At 39.0% G+C, this 15525-nt stretch overlaps 1 protein-coding gene across 3 annotated transcripts; it reads right to left on the reverse strand.

Annotated features, from left to right (window-relative positions):
- LOC109876004 (uncharacterized) lies at positions 1-8104 on the reverse strand. 3 transcript variants are annotated; one of them, XM_020468468.2, is made up of 6 exons: positions 7939-8104; positions 5395-5421; positions 4907-4959; positions 1944-2332; positions 1582-1710; positions 1-1331 (listed from the first exon to the last, which is right to left on the reverse strand). In XM_020468468.2, exons 2-6 carry the CDS (start codon positions 5397-5399, stop codon positions 1167-1169), a joined length of 741 nt encoding a protein of 246 aa, XP_020324057.2. In that variant the 5' UTR covers positions 5400-5421; positions 7939-8104; the 3' UTR covers positions 1-1166. The 3 variants fall into 3 exon arrangements, with proteins under 3 accessions (XP_020324057.2, XP_031670067.1, XP_031670068.1); XM_031814207.1 differs by having other exon boundaries at positions 1944-2344; XM_031814208.1 differs by lacking the exons at positions 4907-4959; positions 5395-5421; positions 7939-8104 and adding an exon at positions 3786-4828.
- Between the last annotated feature and the right edge of the window lie 7421 nt (positions 8105-15525).

Below are 15525 nucleotides of genomic sequence, written 5' to 3' on the forward strand. Positions count from 1 at the left end.
TTTCTCAAAGTGGGGTTTTATTCGGAATGGCAGAAAAGGGCTGTCCCAGGATGTCTGACCCTAACTGGGCTCAGGGGCGGTCCTCTGATTTAGTTCAAATGAAAAGGGAATTGTATTTTTCTTCATTAAACAGTCCACAATCATATTACACCATTATTCAAACAGTATCATCTTCACTTATTCATCTTATACAACAATTAGATGTAAACCTCATATCTGAGGCTATTATATAAACAGCGTTATGGTAATGTGGCCGCACCGTCTCTCTTGAGCTTCCCAAGTTGTGACAAACACACCAGTTCTTAGCTGGATTCTTCACCAATCTTTTACACTTTCTCTGGAACATGAAATTTGTTCGTACCTCACATTCTGTGAGGTGGAAGGATTTCCTTTGTCTCCATGAAAACTACTCTCTATAACTGTGTGTCCATGAGGCAGGGAATTTATGGGGAAATTCCTTGGGAATTTACGACCTCACTCTGCCCACAGCAGTCTGGTTGTAGAAGCAGAGAGCGGGGGATGGTGCTCGCTGTACTCAAAGAGGGCAACATCATGACACTACTCTCACCACCTGGGAGCGGCCCATCAGGAAGTCCAGTACCCAGTTGCACAGGGCGGGGTCGAGACCCAGGATCTCGAGCTTGATGACGAGTTTGGAGGGTACTATGGTGTTAAATGCTGAGCTATAGTCGATGAACAGCATTCTGACATAGGTATTCCTCTTGTCCAGATGGGTTAGGGCAGTGTGCAGTGTGGTTGCGATTGCGTCGTCTGTGAACCTATTCGGGCGGTAAGCAAATTGGAGTGGGTCAAGGGGTGTCAGGTAGGGTGCAGGTGATATGGTCCTTGACTAGTCTCTCAAAGCACTTCAGTAGCTCAGTTACCTTACCTTTCTTGGGAACAGGAACAATGGTGGCCCTCTTGAAGCATATGGGACAGCAGACTGGGATAAGGATTGATTGAATATGTCCGTAAACACACCAGCCAATTGGTCTGCGCATGCTCTGAGGACACGGCTGGGGATGCCGTCTGGGCCTGCAGCCCTGCGAGGGTTAACACGTTTAAATGTTTTACTCACGTCGGCTGCAGTGAAGGAGAGTCCCAGGTTTTGGTAGCGGGCCGTGTCAGTGGCACTGTATTGTCCTCAAAGCGAGCAAAGACGTTATTTAGTCTGTCTGGGAGCAAGGCATCCTGGTCCACGACGAGGCTGGTTTTCTTTTTGTAATCCTCTTGTGTCTGAGCGATTTAATTTGTCGTGCTTCCTTTGTAGTCCTTCCTTTGAAGGCCTTGAATATTGGGTCCGACTTGGCTTTGTTGGGTTGAAATGTTGGCTGAAACATTATCAACAACATAGTGGTTATGGAAAATCACAAATAGTTTACCACAATATTACCATAATAATTTACGGACATTTTGACAGCATTAACATAAACAAACAGCAGTATTAGGGTTTGTTCACCTAGGGGCGAGCATAGATAATAGATTTTTGTCTTAAACTTTCCCTGATTTCAATATACACACTTTTGTAATGTTTTGCTATGTGTACCATACCCTCAGTCTGAATCAAACAGTAATTATTACCTCAGATTGACTGATTGCTTTGAGATCCCTCAGCATCTCAATCTCCAAACTTCTTCGGAACTGAATATGCTCGTCATTGATTTTCTTTATTTCATCACATTGCATCTCTTTCTTCATCTCTTCCTCAGTCTGAAAAAATATAACTGTGGAATAACTAGCTGACTAGTCCAGCAACTTACTTATTGACACATTACACTGTATGTCTACATTTTGGAATTATTCAAGAACAATGACATGTAGACAAATAAATGCAAGACCTACTGTAACTGACAATAACAACACATGATTGCCTCGTTTATTAATGTTAAACACAAAATAAGTTAATACGTTTGCTAAGTTAATGTAATATTGCTGGGTCTTACCAATTCCTCAAAGCATTCTCCAAATCTGTGTTTCTCCTGTCCTGGGAACTCTGCTCCAGATTTAAAGAGATCCTCCAAGCTTCTGGCAACAAGGTGTAGAACTTCAAACTCGTAGGCGTAGACATTGCCATCTTCACATAACAGGAGAACCAGCTGCCATCCTGCTGCCGAACAGCGGAAGTCATCCAGGGCACCAATGACCACCATCTCCATTCTCTCTGGAAGGTAGCAGTCTTTCCAAACTTCTAACTGTTCACCATCTCCAGCGTGAACAGTGTCCTCCAGACCCCCGATTCTCAACTCGTAACTTTTCGGTTTTGCAAGAGGTATCTTCTTGTGGCGATATTTCGACACAATCTTTTCCATTTGGCCGAGGAATTCCACAGCATCTGTGGCAACAACTGACAATAATTAGAAACTATATTTAACATTGTAAATGTCAAGAGTGCAGAACATCCTACTTACAACCTGCAAATATAGACATTTTGAATCGTAATGTATTATTAGCCATCTGATTCAAAGATGCAGTCCTGGATCTTATTAAGCACAACAAATTCATAACATATTTTATCAATTGAATTCGTAACATATCACCTGAATTGCATACAGAAAAAACATGTAATAATAAGGATTTGCAGGACGTAACATATCATATGATGATGTAGTAGAGGAGGCCTGTTTTGGCTCCTGTGTACTGGTTGAAATGATACAACAGTTCCGGAGCATCTCTTTAAACATACAATGATGGGTGGTTCTCACATATCACATATCAGATGTTCAACCATTGTTCCACATTTTATATCTCTGAAGATATAGCTGTGGGTATAGTCTCAGCTAGTTGTCTTACACTGTGGCAGTACTGTATTGAATGTTGGTGCTGTAACTCAAATCACGCAGCTAAATCCCATCAGCTGCTAAGGTTGCTGCAGAAAGGCTGAGGTCAAATGTGGATGAAGAGGAGGTCATCTTGATGCTGTTACAGTACATGTTTCCAGCTGTGATGACATCTTCCTGTGATCCAAGTCAACTGGTGCGCTCAAAAGTGGTAAGCTTCTTGCTCCCGAAGTTTGTGAAATTGGCTTCAAGTGCTTTTGTAGGTTGTTGCGAGGGAGTGTGAGGAGGCCAGTGTCAGAGGAGCGCAGTAAATCGGTGGGAGTGTAGGAGGTTGGAGAGGTATGTGGGGGCCAGTCTATTTGTTGGTGAGCAAGAGTTGCTTGAAGATGATGCTGGATTGAACTGGGAGCCAGTGAAGTTTGATGAAAGTTGTGATGTCCCAAGGTCTGGTGTGTGTGAGGACTCTGGCAGCTGAGATTGAATGTATGGAAGTAGGTCCAGTGTTTTGTCAGGGAGTCTATAGAGAATGGTGCTGCAATTGTCCAGGCGTGAATGAGGGTTTCAGCAATGGGGTCGGTGATAGTGGGTCCGAGTTGTGACGTGTTGGAGGTGTCTTTGCGTAATACATACTGTAGGCCTCCGTTGGTTAGCATAGGGAAAATATGGCTTTGTTTGTCGGCACAAAATGTATAGCTACTGTATTGTTTTAATGTCCAATAGGGCAGGTAATTACAGTCAATTCTTAATTAAACATTCATTTTGGAAATGTAAAATCCAAGTCCGGAATGATTCTTCAATGGAGGTGGTGAAAAGGGAACCGGGTGTCACAGACACTCACTGACCAACACAGCCAAACAACCTCCTCACAGCTGAGACATCAGTCCAAATACCATCACCCACATCCATGTTTTCTTCTGTCACACTGTTCACATGCATTCACCTGCAGATCCACAAACACATTGATTGAATGTTTCTTCTGTCACACCAATCGAACACTTGATAGCCTACCTATATAATGAGATATCTTCATCCAACATTTCTTCTTTGGCACTGATGAATCTGGTGTCCAGAGCTATCTGTCTTCTCTGATGTCTAGGTCCCACCGACTTTCAGAGAGATTCGTCACGCATCCCGGCCAAAATCCTAGTTTGAAAAATGTCCTACTTCTCAAACCTCGTACAAGTCTCCCACAGGCACATGTGATGATTTAATGGACATGCTTGAGCCACTATTATATGTCAACATAGGAATTGGACCACTATGCATTAATACGACAGAGGAAGAAAAATGACTGATGAAAACTACGAAAAGAAAGCAGCAAAGATGTGTTATAAACAATTGTCAATAGGTTATGGTATAAATCAGACAAACGTGATATACTTGATGTGTTCCCATTTAGAGCCGTGACTAGTTAGTAATGCTTATTTTAATGGGTCCCAAATGTACAGTAGGGCATCTGAGCTACAAACACATTAGAAATGGAGGTTGTTTGGAACACTGAATTCTAAAAGGACAATAACTTAAAATTCACTTAAAGGAATAGTTTGAGATTTTGGCAATTGTTCTACTTACCCAGAGTCATATGAACTCATGGATAACATTTTTTGTCTGCATGTAGTTTGAAGGAAGTTGAAAATCGTCTCTGGAGGGAATGCTAAATAGAATCAGCGCAACGAATGGAAATCTAGAGGGATCAGCTAGCTTTTTGATTTCCTTGTGGATTTTTAAAGAATCGGCCTTAGGCCTTATATAGTATAGAATGACAACCAATCATAAAACATGAAGACACTGTTTTCATATAGTGAAGGAGGGGCCCTAGTGGCCACAAGTCACCAGTAAGCAAGCAACTTTATCTTCTTATGACATTCAATTTCTCTATCATGAAATTTGAATGTTTATGGAAATTGTTTATTGAAAAACATTAAACGTGTAAAATATGAGGTCTAGGTGTTGCCTAAACCCGGGATTCAATCCAATTGCGGGTAACAGGCAATGCGGCTTGTAAAGGAAATGTTCACGGAGATGGCATTCACGGTAAATGCTGCATATGTCAGCTGAATCAGACATTTCCTTTTAAAGGCCATTGGATGACAATACACTACAAAGAAAAAAAGAAATTCGGCTGATACCTTCTTTTCCCCTCTCACAGCGAAGAAACTCAGTCTTTATCTCCTTTAACAACCTGTATAAAATGATAAAAACAGGATACGTTTTGTTTTATTAAACTGATTTGAATTGATTTAACTAATAAAACAACAAGAAATACACATTTGCAAATTAGGTAAGGAACCCAGACATGCCTTGAGTAAATTCTTAAACAATTGAAATTCAGCAAGTCAATAAATGTAATAAACAAAGTGTGGGCCAACGTCATTTCCATGTAAATAACCTGGAGCCTCATATATATATATATATATATATACTATATACTATATATATACTATATATATATATATATACTATATATATACTATATACTATATATACTATATATATATATATATACTATATATATACTATATACTATATATACTATATATATATATATATACTATATATATATATACTATATGTATATATATCATATCTTACATTTTTATAATTGAAATATCTTTACCCCATTGATGTGATGATTCCCTGATGACTGTTGGGAAAACAATACAAATGCTGGTGAACAAGTAGGTCAAAAAAAGCACTTAAACTCGAAGAATCCACACCAAAATGAATAAACACTACTCATGAATAATATAGATCAAAACAATTTTGGGATTGGTCTACCATCCCATCAAATCAACATGACAATTACAATTTTAAATGTCATTCCAATAAATCCTTTATTTGAGTGAAACACACCTAATAAAGTTGAAATAGGGTTACATTAAATAGTTGTATACACCCAAATATTCCGTATAAACCTAGGGATGGGCATTTGACTTTTTTTTTTACTGTTTGAGTACTCCAGTACTCAAATAAAAAATAAGCTATTTCTAGAACAATGTCTGCACTGGGAAATATGTCAACAATGTCCAATGTATCATTACTATTACAGGTAAGGAATCCTAATAGCTAAATTGTTTAATGTAGGTCAATTCAGTCAATTAAAAAAACAACACATTTAAGATGAATTTATTGAAACTGTAATATCAACTGGTTATAGTGTATCCTGGAACACATAAGAAGACAGATTTAGGTTTGTAACCCTGAAAAATATGTGTTTCAACATGCCGAATTGAGACCCGTTTCAAATTACCATTCTTTGTGAATAACTGTTCAGACGCGAGATGCGAATCACTTCGCAGTATTCTGTTATTTTTTAATCTCTTATATTAAATCATGCTTTTACTATACAATATGTGTATTGACTGTGATAAGTGCTCGGGAAATAAAAGCGTCTATATTAGCAAAACAAGGCTATGAAATTGCACAGCCATAGGCTTCTATAAGCAAGCGCCACACTGAGGTTACTATTCAATAAAGTAGTAACGCTTGCTTATAGAAGCCTATGGCTGTGCAATTTCATAGCCTTGTTTTGCTAATATAGACGCTCTTATTTCCCGAGCACTTATCACAGTCAATACACATATTGTATAGTAAAAGCATGATTTAATATAAGAGATTAAAAAATAACAGAATACTGCGAAGTGATTCGCATCTCGCGTCTGAACAGTTATTCACAAAGAATGGTAATTTGAAACGGGTCTCAATTCGGCATGTTGAAACACATATTTTTCAGGGTTACAAACCTAAATCTGTCTTCTTATCGATATACATACGTTCAATTTAGTTCATTATGCGGTTCCTTGGAATGATCTAAATGTATTAACAATTTTTCATTGAACACTGCATTGGGATGAATTAGGGCCACGACATATGTTTGGGGAGTAGGCCTAGGCTTAGTGGTTCTGATGAAAATACGCTCTTTGTCTTTATAAACTAATGTTTTTGCATATTTCCAGTGTGGATGCTGTCTATATGCAGGGTGGTGATAGCCAAGGCTAACCAATTCTAAATGACACTAGCGGTTCGCAATGTAGGGTATTCAATAGTTACCACAGCCACAACGTCAGAAACCCTTCCTGTTTCTACATTTCGCTTCCTAAAATCTGATTTTAAACCTAACCCTTAACCCTAACCTTAATCACATTGTTAACCTTGTGCCTAAACCTAACCTTAAGCTTTTGTATATGAATATTTACGATATAGACAATGCTGACTTTGTGACTGTGATAACTAGGTTCACTCGCAAAGTCACCTAAACTGAAAATGACGCAGTTCTTCCAAAACTGCAGCTCATTGCTGGAATACATATTTCCCTACTTCAGTCCATTTTGAAGTTGTGATAAAGCTCTCCTCATTTGGCAAGGATTGTAGCTTCTGTATCCCATCAGTTTGACACGTTTTTATAGTCATCTATTTCTATAAGCGCATTCAGCACGCGTGAGCAGTGGGAGCGATCGTAATTCCACGTAGGTTAATGCTGCGGTTATGTAGTCGTCGGAGCGTTTTATTTCCTAACTGCGATGTTGGAAATATGACTTTGTTTCATGCATGTGCATTTTGATCGGAACAATTTTTCAACATATACGATTTTAGCTACTTTGATAAGCTAACTAACGTTGCTTATAATTACGTTAGCTAGCTTGATTAACATTGATATAAACCCAGGTTCGTTACAATATGATCAATATGGTTAAACTAGCTACCTTATGCCGCACCCATCTTGTGCTTGTCAAAAACGTATTGTTATCATCTTTTGTTCGAAAATGTAAAAGGTCAGTGGTCGCATTTCGGTAGCTCACACAGTTTCCCGAATTGTAATTCTGATGTGAAGGGTCATTCAAGTGAAACTTCACAGTCAGAACTTCCGATAACTCCGATAGCACATGAACTCCGATAGCACATGAACGCAGCATATGCTACTTCTCTAATGTATCTAATGGATTTCTCAAGCCAAAGTATAAAACACTTTCTTCTCACCAAAGACACGTTTCTTCAGCAGACATATATTTATTTTATTAGCCTACTCAGGAACCGAAACCATATAACCAATATTTATGGTAATAGTAATTAGAACAAAATAAACATCATACATTTCCGGAAGGCTATCACCCCTTCATTGAAACACTTATATTACAAACAAGTCTATCGTAACATAGCTTACCAGATTCAAATGTAGCCTGTAAGAAATGTAAAGGCAATTTACCAACAAAACAAAAAACGTTTGATCTCCTTCTTTAGGGCTGTTGCGCAAGAAGTGGCGTGACAAGTCCTCTTGACTGAACACGGAAGAGCTTGAGAGGACAGTATAGTTCACTGGAAAATGACTGTAGGCAATATGCTGTGTGCATCATATTTCATTATAGGTTCATGACTGAGGCGTGGCCTTTAGACTAGGTAGCAAGATTTAACACTTTTTCTCTTAGACTTTAGAAAAAGACGTGGAGGGAAAGGCAGTTTTTAAGTTGTCAATAAAACAAACATTTTGGGGGACTGTTGCAGCTCACTTCTCCTTTAAACCATCTATTGTGTGCAACAATATATTGGTTTGATTTAATTTGACAGAAATGTTGGTTAGACTATTCTTATAATACCACTTATACCAGTATAACAAAGTAATTGGATACCATGATACACATGGATATGTTGTACTATCTGTGTTAATACTTTCAACCTAAGTTAGAGACTTTTTAAGAGCAGTTGATGTGGTTTTCCAGAACGGTTTAGGTGATTTTGACGCCCTGGGCGAGCCTGGAAATGCTGCTCGTTGCCCGCTCACAGGTTGATGACATGTTGTTCCTCTGCATGGGTGTGGCTCCTCCATCTCATTCTGTTCCAATGAGAATGTTTTTTTTAGCTCACCTGGCCGGTACATCGGGTGGGAGGAGTTTACATCGGTTGAAGGGGATTTCATTCGTTTTCTAATTGGGCTGCTTCCCAGGTGTGAACCAAATGCCCCTCTTGAGCGGATGGCGAATGCGAAGTCGGCTCAGAATTGGGTTCGACTAAGCTATATGGAATTGTTTTAAGAAGGTCATATCAAGGATAATTTAGCTATTTGATCTAGACCCGTTGAAGTATAAAACAAATATTTACTCATGTATTTGATGAACAATTTTATTTGGATTTACTGCGAATACATTGATTAACAAATTCACTACATGGAAGAACAGATAGTCCCCCCAATGAATCTATAGGAAGTTTGTTCTGAAGTGTCTGTCCTATATCTGAGAGATATAAGGAAGCTAAGGAAACATTTGGATTTTTATGTACCCCTTATTTTTGCCAATAAAGAGTGCATTCGGAAAGTATTCAGACCCCTTGACCTTTTCCACATTTTGTTACATTACAGCCTTATTCTAACATTTATTACATCTTTTTTTTACTCATGAATCTACACACAATACCCCACAGTGACAAAGTAAAAACAGGTTTATTGAGATTTTTGCAATTTATTTTTTTATACAAACTAAAATATCACATTTATGTAAGTATTCCGAGCCTTTACTCAGTACACTTGTATTTGGGGAGGTTCTCCCATTCTTCCGTACAGATCCTCTCAAGCTCTACTCAGGTTGGATGGGGATCGTCACTGCACAGCTATTTTCAGGTTTCTCCAGAGATGTTAGATCTGTCCAAGTCCGGGCTCTGGCGCTTAAGGACATTCAGAGACTTGCCCTGACGCCACTCCTGCATTGTATTGGCTGTGTGCTTATGGTCATTGTCCTGTTGGAAGAGGAACCTGTATCTCTATGTCCTGGTTTTCCCTAGAATAAATGGATGGAAAAGCTTGTTTTGGAAATCCACAATTGCTATTTTCCTACTTCCTGTTTGGTCTTAGAAAGAGATACATTACATTACAGGATATTGGTACATTCATATGATGAGTCAATAAAGATGAATTACCTCATATGGACCTCTTACATAACAAACACAAACACAGCCTTTTATCACTCATCTCTGTGCTTTTTATTATTTTACCACTGTTTTACTGCTAGTGTTTAACTGTAGGACCTGAGGCTTGTTGCTCTGAGGTTTCTTTTCTCCAGCAGACTGGAGAGAACATGAGGGTGTTGCCAGTTGTTATCGCTGTGCTGTAGAGTGCCGACTACAAAGCCTTAGCCTAAACCTTCCGCTTTATGGTTGAGGCATCTCAGAAAATCTAGATATAACACAAAACATTTATCTGATTAGACTAACTATGTTTCAAATACATTAACTGGTGGCCTAATGGACACAATAACATCACATTTAAGATGAGTCTAACTGGTTCAATCTTCTCTCTTGTTTGCTTCAATATAATATATCTGAAATGTCCTCTTATAACCAAAAACATCTCTACTTGATGTTAATATTGTCTATTTATTTGTTCCACAGTGCTCAATAACTATTAGGTAAACATGAATACAGTCATCGTCGAATATGCTGAAAATGTGTGATACAAAACTGCCCTTGAGTTTCTGTCTGACACGCCTTTGTAATTTTCCTCTCAACAGGTTGAGTCATGCATGTGTGTACTTCTCTGGGAAAGGTAGTCAGATGACAAAACACCCTGGTGCTCCGCTGATGCCCTGAGTGCCTCCCGACTGATGCATTATGTTGTAACTATTACTAATGTATTACTGACTAAACAGCATTCTCTCTCTTACAAAAGGTGAAGGGTATAATATTATTCCTTGATGTGCATGGTGTCATCACTGATACAAAGACATCATGGGATTTTGTTATTGCTTTATCATTATCTTTACTTTGAACAACATTTGAAATATTAAAATGCATTTATCCTGTTCAAAATCTGGAAACGTACAAACTGGACCAGTGACAGAAGAGGTGTTCTTGATTGTGTTAGGTTGGCCTATCAAAACCGGTTTAAGGTTAACTAACCTCAGATCAAAACGTTCCACATTTCCTGTTCGTGGGAATAAGGCGTGGCGTGACATGTCTTTGTTCTCTTCTTGACTGAACGAGGAGGTCGGGTTGCGGAAGAGCTTGAGAGGGCATTATTGTAAAAGTACGGTAGACAATGTGCTGTGTGCGTCATACTTCATTATAGGTTCATGACTGAGGCGTGGCCTTTAGACTACGTAGCTAGATTTAACCCTTTTCTCTTAGACTTTAGAAAAAGATGTGGAGGGAAAGGCAGTTTTTAAGTTGTCAATAAAACAAACATTTTGGGGGACTGTTGCAGCTCACTTCTCCTTTAAACCATCTATTGTGTACAACAATATATTGGTTTGATTTAATTTGACAGAAATGTTGGTTAGACTATTCTTATAATACCACTTATACCAGTATAACAAAGTAATTGGATACCATGATACACATGGATATGTTGTACTATCTGTGTTAATACTTTCAACCTAAGTTAGAGACTTTTTAAGTGCAACTGATGGAGCTTGCAAGAACGGTTTAGTCGATGTTGATGCCCTGGGCGAGCCTGCAACTCAATCTCTTTGCCAGCTCACAGGTTGCTGACATGTTGTTCCTCTGCATTGGTGTGGCTCCTTCATTTCTCATTCTGTTCCACTGAGAATGTTGTTTTAGCTCACCTGGCCGGTACACGATGGAGGAGTTTTTCCAGATTGAAACTGATTGCATTCCTTTTGTAATTGGGCTGCTTCGCGGGCATGAACCAAATGCCCCTCTTGAGCGGATGGCGAAGTCGGCTCAGAACAAGGTTCTACTAAGCTATATGGAATTGTTTTAAGGAGGTCATACCAAGGATCATTTAGCGATTTGATTTTGAATTTCAAGACCGCTTGAAGTATATATTTTTTAATACATTTTTTTTTAAATCAAATATTTTTTGGCACTACTGCTATAAACCCATACAAATACATTGAATAACAGATTAACAACATGGAAGAACAGATAGTCCCCCCAAAACAATAAAAAGGAATTTGTCCTTAAGTGTCTGTCCAACACCTGAGACATATCAGAAAGATCAGAAAAAATAAGTAATTTTTTTTTTACATGTATTTCACCCCTCCTTTTTGGCACAAAACAGTCTAAGCCCTGTAAGCCGTGGGAGAAGGGGATCTTGTTTTTGTATAGTTGATGTGTAGCCTGCAGAACTTTACGTTCGTTTTGTATTTTGTTGTTTTTCGGTGTTCATTTTAAATAAAGTAAGATGTTCGCCTACCACGCTGCACCTTGGTCTCCTCATTCAAACGACGAGCGTAACACACTTTAGAAAAAGACATGGAGGCAAAGGCACTTTTTACGTTGTCAATAAAACAAAACTTTAGGGGGGGGCGCTTCTCCTTTGAACCATCTATTGTGTTCCACAATATATAGGTTTGATTTCATTTGACAGAAATGTGGGTTAGACTATTCTTATAATACCACTTATACCAGTATAACAAAGTAATTGGATACCATGATACACATGGATATGTTGTACTATCTGTGTTAATACTTTCAACCTAAGTTAGAGACTTTTTAGGAGCAACTGATGTGGTTTTCCAGAACGGTCAATGCGATTTTGACACCCTGGGTGAGCCTGGAAATGCAGCTCTTTGCCTTCTCAATGGTTACTGAAATGTTGTTCCTCTGCATGTGTGTGGCACCTCCATTTCTCATTCTGTTCAACTAATGCATCGCATTAGTTTTCTATTTGGGTTTCTGCCCTGATGTGAACCAAATGCCCCTCTTGAGCGGATGGCGAATGTGTAGTCTGCTCAGAATAAGTATAAAAAAATATATACAAAATTATTTGGCTTTACTGCTAATAGCCCATACAAATGCATTGAAAAACATATTCACTACAGTGGGGCGGCAGGGTAGCCCAGTGGTTAGAGTGTTGGACTAGTAACCAGAAGGTTGCAAGTTCAAACCCCTGAGCTGGCAAGGTTCAAATCTGTCATTCTGACCCTGAACAGGCAGTTAACCCACTGTTCCTAGGCTGTCATTGAAAATAAGAATTTGTTCTTAACTTACTTGCCCTAGTTAAATAAAGGTTAAATAAATAAAATAGAACAGTCCCCCCAATGAATCTATTGGTTGTTTGATCTGAAGTCCTATATCTGAAATATATAAGGAAACATTTTTCCTTTTATATGTACCCCTTATTTTTGGCAATAAAGAGTACATTCGGAAAGTATTCAGACCCCTTGACCTTTTACACATTTTGTTACATTACAGCCTTATTCTAAAATGTATTACATATTTTTTTCCCTCATCAATCTACACACAATACCCCATAGTGACAAAGTAAAAACAGGTTTTATTGACATTTTGCACAAAAAAATTAACTAAAATATTACATTTACGTAAGTATTCAGACCATTTACTCAGTACTTTGTTGAAGCACCTTAGGCAGCAATTACAGCCTTGAATCTTCTTGGGTATGACGCTACAAGCTTGGCACACTTGTATTTGGGGAGGTTCTCCCATTCTTCCATACAGATCCTCTCAAGCTCTATCATGTTGGATAGGGAGCGTCACTGCACAGCTATTTTTAGGTCTCTCCAGAGATCTTCGATCAGGCTCAAGTCCGGGCTCTGGCTCTCAAGGACATTCAGAGACTTGCCCTGACGCCACTCCTGCATTTGCTGTGTGCTTATGGTCGTTGTCCTGTTGGAAGAGGAACCTTCGCCCCAGCCTGAGGTCCTGAGTACTCTGGAGCATGTTTTCATCAAGGATCTCTCTATACTTTGCTCTGTTCATCTTTCCCTCAATCCTGACTAGTCTCCCAGTCCCTGCCTCTGAAAAACGTCCCCAAAGCATGATACTCCACCACCATGCTTCACCGTAGGGATGGTGCCAGGTTTCTTCCAGATGTGACGCTTGGCATTCAGTCCAAAGAATTAAATCTTGGTTTCATCGGACCAGAGGATTTAGTTTCTCATGTTTTGAGAGTCCTTTAGGTGCTTTTTGGCAAACTCCAAGCGAGCTGTCATGTGTCTTTTACTGAAGAGTGGCTTCCGTCTGGCCACTCTGCCATAAAGGCCTAATTGATGGAATGCTGCAGAGAACATTGTCCTTCTGGACGGTTCTCCCATCTCCACAGAGGAACACTGGAGCTCTGTCAGAGTGACCATCGGTTTCTTGTTCACCTCCCTGACCAAGACCCTTCTCCCCCGATAGCTCAGTTTGGCCAGGCGGCCATCTTTAGGAAGAGTCTTGGTGGTTCCAAACTTCTTCCATTTAAGAATGATGGAGGCTACTGTGTTGTTGGGGGACCTTCAATGCTGTAGATATTTTTTGTTACCCTTTCCCAAGCATTTCTAAAAACCTATTTTCACTTTGTCATTATGGGTCATTTTGTGTAGAGTGATGATATTTTTTTATTATTATTCCATTTTAGAATAAGGCTGTAATGTAACAAAATGTGGAAAAAGTCAAGGGGTCTGAATTCTTTCCCAATGCAGTGTAGACAGGTGTGCGCTTTCCAAATCATCTCTAATCAATTTAATTTACCACAGGTGTACTCCAATTAAGTTGTAGAATCATCTCAAGGATGTACAAAGGAAACAAGACACACCTGAGCTCAATTGCGAGTCTCATGGCAAAGGTTCTGAATACTTATGGTATTTCTGTTTTTTAAATTTTTAATACATTTGCAAACATTTCTAAAAACCTGTTTTTGCTTTGTCATTATGGGGTAATGTATTGGGAAAAAAATATTTAATCAATTTTAGAATAAGTGTTTAATGTAACAGGGGGGTCTGAATACTTTCTGAAAGCACTGTATATACTGTACCTCTGTTCATTTGGTCAACTGATACCGGGGCACCATCAGACGAGTCTTGTGAGGCCTGTGGGCGTCCTAGAGCAAAACAAGCGACGTGTTCCCCAGAGGGGTCAGATTAGTGTGGTTTAGCTGTTTCACAGGGATGGTTAACTCTCCAAGTTCTACTAGTTCATACCAATCTAGGTAGATCCTCTTTCAGTTTTGATTCCCCCCATTCTTGGAATAGCCTGCAGAACTCATTGCACCTTGATTCCCTGGTGCTGCCAGGGCAGTTTAACAGTCTAGTATTAGATGTGTTGAATATACAGTAAGTTGCAGTTATTTAGATTTAAATGAAGAGATTGTTGTTGTTGTAATATTGAAAGTTGTAACTTGTAGTGTTGGATTATTTTTGCTTTATCTTTGTTAGAGTGATCCTTTTGTACTGTGGCATTGTTCTGTTGTATTGCTGTGCTCAGTGCACCTTTTGAAAATGAGCTACGCCACAATACCTACTAGATGTCCTCATGGTACTGTAGTACTAACTACTACTGATTGTAATATGTGATAACTGAACTAGTCATGATAAACAGATAGTTTAACCAATGTTGGGGATCTTCATCTATTTTATGGTAGTCATTGCCCTATATTCTGGGAGGAAGATAAAAGGCTAAGTTGCAAACACATCTATCTACTCTGACATTAACACATCTAAAGCAGTGGAGGCTGCTGAGGGGAGGACGGCTTATAATAATGTCTGGAATGGAGTGTAATGGATGGAATGGAGTGTAATGGATGGAATGGAGTGTAATGGATGGAATGGAGTGTAATGGATGGAATGGAGTAAAAGGAATGGTATCAAATGTGTTTGGCATGTTATTGTACTGCATTTGTTTCAATTAAATGTATCTCTATGTCCTGGTTTTCCCTAGAATAAATGGATGGAAACGCTTGTTTTGGAAATCCACAATGGCTATTTTCCTACTTCCTGTTTGGTCTTAGAAAGAGATTACAGTACATTTCAGGATATTGGTACATTCATATGATGAGTCAATAAAGATTAATTCCCTCATATGG

This window comes from Oncorhynchus kisutch, unplaced genomic scaffold (genome assembly GCF_002021735.2).
Source record: "Oncorhynchus kisutch isolate 150728-3 unplaced genomic scaffold, Okis_V2 Okis06b-Okis10b_hom, whole genome shotgun sequence".
Classification (NCBI taxonomy): Eukaryota; Metazoa; Chordata; class Actinopteri; order Salmoniformes; family Salmonidae; genus Oncorhynchus; species Oncorhynchus kisutch.